At 22.2% G+C, this 12,140-nt stretch overlaps 4 protein-coding genes across 4 annotated transcripts; 3 read left to right on the forward strand and 1 right to left on the reverse strand.

Moving 5' to 3' along the window:
- Window positions 1-558: 558 nt before the first annotated feature.
- PY17X_0814800 (conserved protein, unknown function) lies at window positions 559-1,848 on the forward strand (the record flags this gene model as incomplete). Its single annotated transcript, XM_720906.2, has 1 exon — window positions 559-1,848. One exon carries the CDS (start codon window positions 559-561, stop codon window positions 1,846-1,848), a length of 1,290 nt encoding a protein of 429 aa, XP_725999.2.
- Window positions 1,849-2,580: 732 nt separating this feature from the next.
- PY17X_0814900 (selenide water dikinase, putative) lies at window positions 2,581-5,568 on the reverse strand (the record flags this gene model as incomplete). Its single annotated transcript, XM_022955693.1, has 1 exon — window positions 2,581-5,568. The coding sequence occupies one exon, from the start codon at window positions 5,566-5,568 to the stop codon at window positions 2,581-2,583; it is 2,988 nt and encodes a 995-aa protein (XP_022811937.1).
- Window positions 5,569-8,102: 2,534 nt separating this feature from the next.
- PY17X_0815000 (SNARE protein, putative) lies at window positions 8,103-9,671 on the forward strand (the record flags this gene model as incomplete). Its single annotated transcript, XM_022955694.1, has 7 exons — window positions 8,103-8,179; window positions 8,416-8,485; window positions 8,603-8,715; window positions 8,827-8,956; window positions 9,110-9,166; window positions 9,338-9,422; window positions 9,604-9,671. 7 exons carry the CDS (start codon window positions 8,103-8,105, stop codon window positions 9,669-9,671), a joined length of 600 nt encoding a protein of 199 aa, XP_022811938.1.
- A 639-nt stretch (window positions 9,672-10,310) lies between these two features.
- On the forward strand, window positions 10,311-12,035 carry PY17X_0815100 (actin-like protein, putative; the record flags this gene model as incomplete). Its single annotated transcript, XM_722296.2, has 1 exon — window positions 10,311-12,035. One exon carries the CDS (start codon window positions 10,311-10,313, stop codon window positions 12,033-12,035), a length of 1,725 nt encoding a protein of 574 aa, XP_727389.2.
- Between the last annotated feature and the right edge of the window lie 105 nt (window positions 12,036-12,140).

A 12,140-nucleotide genomic window follows, 5' to 3' on the forward strand; every position in this document is an offset into this window, starting at 1 on the left:
CACAAAATATAAAAATCGACAAAAAAGTAATTATAAAATTGATTATTTATTAAAATCCAGTGATGTCATTGTTTTTAACTCATTGTAAAATATTTGTAAAGCTATATTTATATTTTTTTAATTTGTTAAAATATTTTAAAAAATAATGAATTTCTTTTATATCGAGTTGTTGCTTTTATTTTTAATTCATTCATAAGTACTTGGGCGTGCATTTAAGCACATTTATGTAAGTCCATTTATGTAAGTTCATTCATGCAATGTATACATATGAAAATTCGAATACTATATATTACATATATACATACATTTCGAACAAATTGGCCCTTTTTTTAAACTTTCTGGGGTTGTGATGCTAAATTGTATATTTCAAGAATACGAAAAGTAATTTCCGTAATTATACCCTCATTATAGCCTCATTATATGTGTATATATTTCAAACATATAGTTTGTTTAGTTTTATTTTATTTTTTTTTGCAATTCTTTATATTTGGGGATTAGTCCTATTTTGCATGATATATATTAATGTAAAATCTAATGAAACCATAACTTTTATTGAGTATGTTTGTCTCTCCTTTCGGGTTTTTGATTGCACTGTTTGGGTTTTTTAACTTAATTGACTTTTATTTAAGTGATGAATTTGAAAGAATTGAGTATAATCAAGATTTGACAAAAATAAAATATTATGATTCTCCTAAGCATATTGATAAGGGTTATTTATATAAACATGTAGCAAAATCATTATTTCAAGATTTAATTGTAACCGTAAAAATCGATAAAAATGATCTATCTCATGATGTAATAAGTTTACCAAAAAAAAAAAGTTATATAAAAATAGTAGGAGATTGGAGTAAATATCCAAAGCATAAATATAATATGATATGTTTGGCATTTGTACAAAGAAAAGGTACAAAACTAAATAAACAACAATTATGTACAGACTCAGATTTTACATCAAATGATTCTTATAAAGTATGTTATAAAGAAAATAACTATTCTATAAAAAGTTTATTTTTATATTTTGAACTATCTCAGGGTTATTTTAAAAAATTATTTTCATTATTTAATATACCAGTAATAGTTAATATAGATAATACACAAGTTAATTATACTAACAATAATAATGTAAAGGATGAAAAACCAATTCTAGATTTATTTGTATGTTATAAATCTAATGATGAGCCAGTTTCCATTTTAGGAAAAGTTATATTTAATTCTTATCCAAAAGGCATAAAAAATGAGCTTGATGAATATAATACTATTTATACTAAATCATTTTTAACGTCAAATTGGGATTATTCAATTTTTATTCAAGCAGAATATTTAACGATATATAATAGAATAGCATTTTTTAAAATACCTCATGATTTTAATAAAGATAAAGATAAAAAATGTGCACCGTTTTGGAATTATGCTATATTAGGTGCAGGCCCAATAAATAAATTAAAAAGAGAACCACATTCTGTAATAACAGAAAATCATATACAATACTTTTTTACAAATGATAATAAACTGATTAATTATTATATACCATATATTAAAGACAATGATTTACAAATTAATGATAATTATGCAATTTGTTTATATTCTGACGAAAATGATTTTGAAGGAATAGAACTCGTAAATGTACATTTTTATATTAACTTAACAGATTCTATTATTATAATATTTTTAATTATTTTTATCATTGTGTTTATACCACTCATTTTTTCACTAACCTATTTATGTGCCATCTTAAAAATTAACAACCTTAAGGTAAAAATGCAAAAATTAAAATTATTAAACAGAAAAGATGAAATTGAAGATAGGCTTCAAAAGGAATTAAATTTGAATCAGTACGAATATCCATAGTTTTCTTCTTCCGAAAAAAAAAAACAAGACATAAATCCGCATAACTATTTATTTGTATGCATTCATTTTACGATGAATACAATTTATAAGCTACATGAGCTTAAGTGTCCGAATACCAGTCATATATTTTTTATCAAATTATATGATGAATAAGACAACGTTTTCAAGGACTAACAACCCCTATATACACATATGTATATTATTTTTGTTGTGTATGAACTTGAACTCGATGTCTTTCTTTTTTTTAATACTATTTTCAATTTATTAGGAGAAAAATATCTCTTACTTTGAATTTCAAATTTTATGTGCCATTTTTTTCTTCTCCTAATATATGATAAGATAATCATATCGAAGCTTTATTTAATTCATGTTTTTTTGTTATTACGTCATTCCCCCGTTATTATCGTGGCGCTATTTTAGTTACATATCATTCTACTGTATATATTTAGTCAATTCATATTGTTAACACTATTTAATTATTCGTAATTTCAGTTATATATAATAAAACAAAAGAACATTTATGCATTGCATAATATGTGTGTGCGTATTTATTATTACATTTTTATGTTATATTGTTTTGATATTATTTTTTTACAAAATGTTTTTTTCATATATTAATTCACTAACTTATACACATAAAATAAATGATTTAAAAACTTAATAAATCACAAAAGTATATATATGTGCACATGCATATATACATATAAGAAAAATGTAAAATTAAAAAATTGCTCAACATTCTATGTATATAGAATTTTCAGTATTAATATAATCGCTTAATGTTATTTGGTCTATGGATACATTTTGATACTTATCATATTGCAAATTTATTATTTCTCCAATAATTGATGAATTTTGATATCCCATATTTTTTAAATCTGATAAAATAGTATTGGCATGTTCTCTTTCTACAATTGCCATTAATCCTCCACTTGTTTGAGGATCAAATAAGATTCCATACTTATCATTTAATATAGCTTCATCTAAATTTATAATATTATTACATAAATAATGATTTTTTTTATACATAGATGAATATATATTATTTTGTATGCATTCTTGTACTCCCTCTGCAATATTAATTTTATTCAGATTAATCTTTGCCCCAATAAAATTTATATTATCTAATTCATTACATTTATTATCATTACCTTTTTGATTTATTTCGTTATTTGAAATATTATTACTTACACATTTTATATAATATTCTCTTCTTGAACATTTAATCATTTCATTTAAATGTCCTAATATTCCAAAACCGGTAACATCTGTACATGCCTTTGCATTATTTTTTAAAAAATATAATCCACCTTTTCTATTTGATATTAGCATTTCATCAAGGCAATTATAAATCCATCTAGCTTTTGCTTTTTTAGATATATGTGCAGCCATAATGAATCCAAATCCAAAGACTTTTGTTGTAATTATTACATCCCCCGGTTTTACCTCTATACTCCCTTTGGGCAAAAAATGATATGCTTCATTTAATTCATTCACTTTATTAATAGAATTGTTCCCAACTTGGTTTGTCTTATCTAATACACTCTCGTTATTCTGTGATTTCCTAATTTCTTCTTTATCTTTATTATTATTTTTTTTTTTTTTTATCTTCCCTGTTACAGCCAAACCAACATAATTTTCAGTCCCTGCACAAGTATGCCCACCACTTAAGACACATTTTTCTTCTTTTAATTTTTGACAACAGCCAGTTAATATATTTTCTAATCTTTGTTGTAATTTTTTTTCAATATTATCTTTTATTATTAATACACATAAAGCACATATACCTGTTCCCCCCATGCTATAAATATCAGATAAACAATGAATAGCAATTACTTCTCCTAATATATATTCATCATCAATAAATGATTTAAAAAAATCTATTGTCTGAACAAGTGCAGGACTTTCTTCACTTCTTTTTGATTTGCTATGAACAAATATACAGCAATCATCACATCCTTCTACACCCAAATATACATTAGGTGATGTATATATATTTAATGATTTTAAAGAGTTTGATAAAACATTTGATGGCACTTTTGATCCACATCCTCCACATGTATTCCTATTTATTATTTTATCTATACTTTCTTTTATGTATAAATCAATTTTTTCACTTTTTTCTATATTAGTTATTTGTTTATTTTCAATTTTGGAGTTTTTTACAATTATTGTCCATTTACCAGATTTACCTTTAGGGGTATTATTTTCATTTGGATCCTCTTCTACCTTGTTTGAAATTTGATAGGTCGTATTTTTCCTTACTATTAATCTTTTTTCATATTCTTTTTTATAAAAATCGTAAATATATTCAGGCAAATCATTGTTCGTTTTGGTCTTCAAATTTTTATTTATATCACTACAATTATTTTTATCTTTTGCTTCACATGTATCGAGAATATTGGAAGTTGAACTCATTTGGTTATCACAAGATGGATTCTCTCTTTTTATATTTTCATTTTTCTCGTTTTCTTGCCTTTTTACTTCTTCTATACTAATGTACTCATTTTTAAACACACTATTATAAATGTTTAAATATATAGTTCGACAAACTGTATAATCATTATAATTATTTATTTGATTTAAAAAATATATATTATTGTCGTTTTTATATTGGCAAAACGTGTTAATAGTATCACTATTTAATATATTATATTTTGAATTATAAAAATAAGATGGATATTTTATGTTTGTTACATTTATACATTCATTATAATTATACAATACTATTTCGTTTTTATTACAAACACATTTTATTACATAATTATTGTCAATTTTATTGATGCTTTCAACAGAACGTATAATTTCATAATTTTCACAAAAATCAATTTTTGTTTTTTTATCATTTATATGTGTATCTGATTCTATGTAAATATATTTTATTTTTACATATGATGCTATTTCTTTTATATTTTCAATAATTGATAGATATATCATTTTCCCTAAATCATTATTATCGCTTAATAACAAAAGTGAAATACAATTATCATTTTCGTTTTTTTGATTTGTTTGCATATTTTTTATTTCAGATGATAATACTATTCCTTGTCCAACATTACTAGTATTGTCAATAGGAGTCACATCCCCATTTTCGATATCAAAATTAAATCCAGAAACAACCTTATCATACATTAAAAAAATATCTTCTACATATTTATCATTATATGAGAAAAAATTGTAAAATTTTTTAATTGTTATATGCTCAGTAAAATATGATTTCCATTTATAATAGTTATTTATAAAATTGTTATTATTTGCTTTCGATGCTTGAATTAAGGACAAATATATAATGTGTATATAGTAAAAAAATAAATTTATATTTTTATAAGGATATATATTCATATTAGACAAATCCTTATTTAATAAATACGAACTTTTATAATCAAAATCACATAATAAATAATCATAGTTTAAATTATTTCGATCAGAATAAAAATGAATAGTTTTATTTATTGAATCTATATGATCAATCTTTTCGTTAATAAATAATATATTTCTTTCTTTGCAATATTTATATAAATCAACATAACTTTCTTTACATGCATTTATATTTTGGACATCCTTGTTTAAAAATATAAAACTATCCTTCGAAATTAATATTATATTTACGCCTTTTAATTCCTTACTTTCTAAAAAAATTTCGATAAACCTTTTACTCCGAACCCCAAATCCAATTATAACAATATCAACAACTGGATCTATTTTTTTACATATCCACATTGTGTATATTCTAGTTAAATTATTAATTTTGCTTTGGTATACTATTACTATGTATGAATTATTTCGACTAAATTTTCTTCAATTAATATCTATTATTTATTATTATTTTAGGTTTTATTTTTTTTAACATGCTTCCAAAATAAATAAATGTCAATTGTCGGAAAATATATATTGGAAAAATTTAATACTAAATTCCAGAATGTAAAAATAAATTCAAAATCTCAAAAAATGAACAAAATTAAATATTTTTTTAAGAGCATGTTTTAAGAAAATGGGAAAATACATAAATAGTTAAAACACCTTTTTATTTTGTTTTAATTTTATTTATAACTACTTTTTAACACGTTTTTTTTCAATGCATTTCGATACCGTCATATGTATAGAAAGATACATCAAATTCATGTAGAATAAAATATGACAATATGCTATGTTTTTTTCGTGAAATTGCTTATATAGGCACACAATTTTTTTTTTTTTAATTTTCACTACTTTCTCATATAAGTATATCACGTACCTTTTATTATTAAATAGTAATAATTTGGGTAATATATTAATAGAAAGATTAATTCGAAGAAGAAAAATAATATAAAATGTAAAAATCTGTTTATGTGTATATTAATATGAAAAATTATTTGTATAAAATTAGATATATATATTTATTATAAGAAATACATGCTCTCATTTTTCGTCACATATGAATAATATACATATATATAACACATTTGTTTAACATTGGTTATCTGGTATAAGATTTTAACGCCATAGAAAAAAATATATTTTATATTGTTTTAACAATTATCTTTTATTTTTGAATTACACTTTTGTGATAATATATAGAAATATTTTATTTTTCCCACTTATCATTTAACAAAACTTGACCTCAAATAATTTAATCTATCTTAGGTGATAACTGTTGAAATATTTATCAACATGAACAAATAGAAAGTAATATATTAGTATATACCCAGAATGAAGAAATGCGAAAAATGAACTGTAACCCAAAATATTGGGATAAAAAAGTTAGTTACGAATAAAAATAATGAACAAAATAAAGAGAAGAGCAAAAAAAAAAAACTATAAATCTCAAATACGAATAAATACGTAAATAGAGAAAAAAGACGAAACAATAATTCAGACATAATTTGATCAATACTATATATATATTCCTTTATTTTTATATATATGCGAAAATACAATGATGTTTTCCGAGTATTTGGACAGAATAAATGAACAAATATAGTAAATCATCAATATATTTTTTCTTTTTATTAAAAAAAAATATAAGATAAATATTTATTGGATAGCATAACAAAATATCCATACACCATACTATACATAAAAAATAAATAATAAAATAAATTATTTTCAAATTAAAAAATTAAAATTTTAAAACGTTTCCAAGTATACTAAAATGGGTAAATATGATAAGGAAGTATATAGGAAAAAAAATTAACAAAAATTTTTTAAAAATAATATTTATTTGATAAAAATATTTTATATGATTACCATATGAGTATATTTCATTTTTCTGCGTTTCTTCGGACGTTACCTACGCGTACACATATATATTAAAAAAAAATAAATAAAATTTGTATAAAATAAAAACTCTGCAATATTAAATTATATTATTTAACATAAAATGATATCGTTGAAAAAATATAATTATTAAAAGAAACAAAATGATTAATTATATATTATACATAATAAAAAATAATAATAATAAAATAAATATCATAAATAAAGGATTCACAGCGAATGTACATTTACTCTGATATTTTCTAAATATATTTTTAAAAATTGTTTCATGAATTTTCTATTTTTGAAGTCGATCAAGCATATTCGTTTTGTTATACTACACAGAGTTATCGTTTCCACAATTTCTACAACTATTATTATTATTATTGTTGCATTTTTTCAAGTGCAATATATATGTTTGTGATTATGCATATACACAATATGTTTTTAATATAATTTCCATTTATTTAATCTATTGGTAAAGCATGGCGGCATTTTTTTTTCGTTTTTCTTCCTTATAGAAAATTAAAAATAAATATAAGATTCTGTCTTTATCTTAAATTGCACTATATCAAATAATATATTTCAGTATATTCCCTATTTTATTTTGTTTTTCCGATTTGCTCACATATACAATATATGCATATATATATATACACATTTTTAATTTTCAATAGTTACATTAATTTTATTTTTGTTTTTGTTCTATGGAATTTTAGTGTTCCGTTAATGCTATTATAATACTATGCTCATGTTGATTTATTAATTTTATATATATAGTCACATATCAATCATTAATTTAAGCTTGAAATAAATATTACAATTGTGTGGGGCACGTTTCTATATTTCTCACTTCCCTCACTTGGTTTTCTGCATATACACGACATCCATCAAATTCGTTAATATTCAATTCCATACTTATACACCAAAATTGAAATACATAAAAATATCATAATATTTTTTTTATAAAAATTAATTTTTTCGGAGTTTGTTAATTTTTTATATTTTATGAAATAAAGATGAATTTATTAGCAATTATTTTAACCAGACACGGAGATGATACTACATTCCTTTGTACAGCAACAGATTTAAATAAGTAAAAATAATAATAATATTTATACTTCTATAATAATATTGTATTTTTATCGTTTTTTTAGTTAATCATCATTGAAACGTATAATTCATGCACTTCTTTGCAATTTATGTATAAGTGTTTAAATTTATTTCGTATATGAAAGAACACAGCACACATACACGTATGCTTGGGCTCTGAAATATGTATTGATGTGTATATATATGAGTGTACATATTAATTTAATTTCCCCTTTTTAGCTATTCTTTTATTAAAAAAAAGGCATTTAAAGAAGCTGCATTTTTTGTTGCTAGAACAGTTCCTCCAAGGGTTAGTAAATATAAACTTATTTATTACTACTATAATTAATTCATATCTTAATTTAATGTATATAATATGCGCATACATATATCTTATGTATTCTATTATATTTTTTAACATAATCAGATCGAATATGACGTAAAGGAAATTATAACTCATGAAAACAATATTGTTTTTGCATTTAAATACTCCGATAACATTTGCCCAGTAGTAATAGCAACTGATGATTATCCTGAAAGGTATTTTTTAATTTTTTATAAAAAAATGATCATGCTTCTCTTTTTATTTTATTGCATGTTATGCATTTATTTACTTATTTTTTATTTTTTATTTCTCTTTACTAAAATTAGAATAGCATTTTATATGATTAACGAAATATACATGGACTTCATACGCACAATACCTAAAAACGTATGGAGTGAAGTAAAAGAAGACAATAAAATATCATTTAATTTAAATCATTATTTATCAAAATATAAAGTATGTATTTTTTGAGAGTGAGAATAATTTCTAGAAAATATGCACATCTTCTTAACGAAGAAGTATTGGTGTTAAATGGTGTCTATATTTTTGTATTATTGTTGTGTGCAAATATGAATTTATTAATTTTTCAAATATTTTGCATTTTTTTAGGATCCTTTAGCATGCGATGCCATCACTCAAACAAATATGAAAATAAGCGAGAATGTTGTAAGTTTAAAAAAAATATATTAATAGTTACAAAATGTATAGCAGACATGTAGATACATATATAAAAGAGAAACGTGAAAAATAAATTTTCTTTATAATTTTTATTATTAAGATTGGATATATTACAAATTTTGTATTTTTATTTATCACTATTTTTTTTAATTATTAAAGGGAAAAGTAAGAGTAACTATGGATGCCCTTATTAGGAATAGAGAAAATTTAGACGTGCTTGTTGACAAGAGCAAGGATCTTTCGAGTATTTCTACTTTACATGAATTTAATAATTTATGCAAATGTTTATAAACGATTAGTTTGTGTTCATTTTAATGAATGAATGTATACAATATATAGTATACCATTTAATTGTTTTACTTTTATAACTATGTGTCTATGCTTTTCTATCATGTTTTATTCTCATTTTATTTATTTTTTGATAGGTACAACAAAACAATTATTCAAACAAAGCAAAAAACTTAAAAGGAAACAATGCTGTCAGTTTATGTGATATTTCCCTTATCATACTTGATTTTTATTAATATAATTCGATTATGTATTCTTATTTTTTTTATTTTTATTTTATTTTTTTTTATCGCACAATTAGGTTTTTATTCAATTTTTTAAAATTTTAATTAAAAATAGCGCTTACATTAATTATAATATTTGAAGTAGAAATAATAATGTGCATATTATATATCACTATTTCCGTTTTCATTACTACTTTTTTGTTATAACATTTTTTTAATGTATATATAATGGATGAATTATTATTTTAAACCATATACTTCTCAATAAAAAAAATATAAAAAATATAAAAGAAATAAAAAGACATCAAAATAGATAATGTATTAAAGGTACCATAGCTTAAAATAAAGGCACGAAAAGTGCTGAACTTAGTAAAATATAGAAATAATTTATAAAAAAAAATACCTACGAAATGAATTATACATAATCATATATAAAAAAAATAATGTATATATTCAGGATCATATAATAACAAAGTAATCTTATCAAAGAAAGAAAAGAACTCCAAGTCGTTTTATTCGTGATATATTTATGTATATGAATATGTGTTAATCCTGAATATCCTATTAGACACTTTATATATGAACCCTCCAAAAAGGCAGTATAATAAATGTAAAACAAAATGAGTGTGAATAAAAAGGATGAAATACCCACATTATATAGCCCAATAGAAAAAAACTTGTATGGAAAATTAAATAACCCTATAGAGCCATATATATATTTAGAGAATTCTTTACCTTCTAGTGAAAAAAAGAAAAAATTAAATCGTAGAATAAGTTTTAGTAGTTTTTCAAATACTACTTGTAGTGATATATTAAAGCTAAATAATTATTTAGATGTAAAAAACAATATATTATTATTATCATTGAACAATTATTCCTTTAAAGTGGGGTTAGTAAATAAATATGATTATACATTACAAAGTTTAAGATTACCTCAAATGGAAATAATCGAAACATGGAGAGAATTAGGATATATGTATCCCCCATATAAAAATTATGATATATTAGAAGAATGTATTTATCATTGTTTTAGTAATATATATAAAATGGATTTAAAAGATCAAGATTTATTTATTCCTCTTTCTAGTAAAAATAATATGAAGGATTTTTCTGCTATTGGTGATATTTTATTTAATTCATTTCAGGTGAAAAATCTTGCATTTAAAGAACCCTCATTTGTATCCTCTTTAATTATATTAGAAGAATTAAAAAAACAAAAATCAGGAATACAAATTTATAGAGAAGAAACAAATAAAGAATGTGAATTTATATGTTATAACGATAATAGTAACAATCATGATGTATATGACGAAAATCAATATGATCAATTATTCAACAAGGATAACATAGATAACGAAGAAGAGGCAAGTCAGATTGAAAATAGTTCATGCAATTTAGATTCCGCTGAAAATCAGAATAATAAGAAACTAAAACAAATGTCTAATGAACAAAATAAAAAAAATGGTCAAAAAGACGACATAAAAAATAATGGAAAAGAAAAGCATCCAAATGAATCTTTGATAAAACTGCGAGAATTAGATATTTTTAATTTTACATCTCTTCTTGTAAATATTGGAAGTACAAAAACAACATGCACACCTATTATTAATGGAATCCCATTACCTGACTTAACTAGCATATATTACATAGGAGGATATGATATAGATAATCAAATTTATGATGAAATGAAAAAAAATGAAATGCATCAAAAAGAAATTTCAATGAATATAGCAAAAATTGCAAAAGAAAAAAGAGTATTTACTCCCCAAAATAAAGATGAATCTGAATATTTATCTATACTTTATAATAAAAATCCAAAAACTTATTTTATAAATTCATATGAATTATATTTTAACAAAATATTTGCATCCGCTGTAAATTCAACAGAAATTTTTTTTTCACAATATTATTTAGATAATTATTTAAAAACGGACTCATATAATAATTTGCATAAATATGACATTAATTTTAATCCAATTCTTACACAAACAACTTTACCTTTAGCTATTTATAATACAATACAAAAATGTCCTATAGATTTCAGAAAGGAATTATTTAATAATATTTATCTTACAGGTGGTTCGAGTATTATACCCGGATTTAGACAAAGACTAGAAAATGAGTTGTACGAATTTATTAATAGTAAAGAATTTTACAATAAAACTGTAATTAATGTTCATGCTTTGAAAAGAAAACTTTTACAAAAATATTCCATATATGTTGGATCGCACTATTTTTTAGAATTTTTTGATTATTATAAATATAATATAAGTAAACAAGATTACGAGGAATATGGGGAAAGTATCCTCGAAAAATTGAGTTTACAAGGAAAGTTATTGTATTAATTTTTTTTTTTTTTTTCATATAAGAAGTAAATGCAATTGAATTAAACTAGAATTTTGTATTGCCACTATTTTGCATATTCATACAAAGGTATGTAACTATGAGTT

The sequence above is a fragment of the Plasmodium yoelii genome (genome assembly GCF_900002385.2).
Source record: "Plasmodium yoelii strain 17X genome assembly, chromosome: 8".
Lineage (NCBI taxonomy): Eukaryota > Apicomplexa > Aconoidasida > Haemosporida > Plasmodiidae > Plasmodium > Plasmodium yoelii.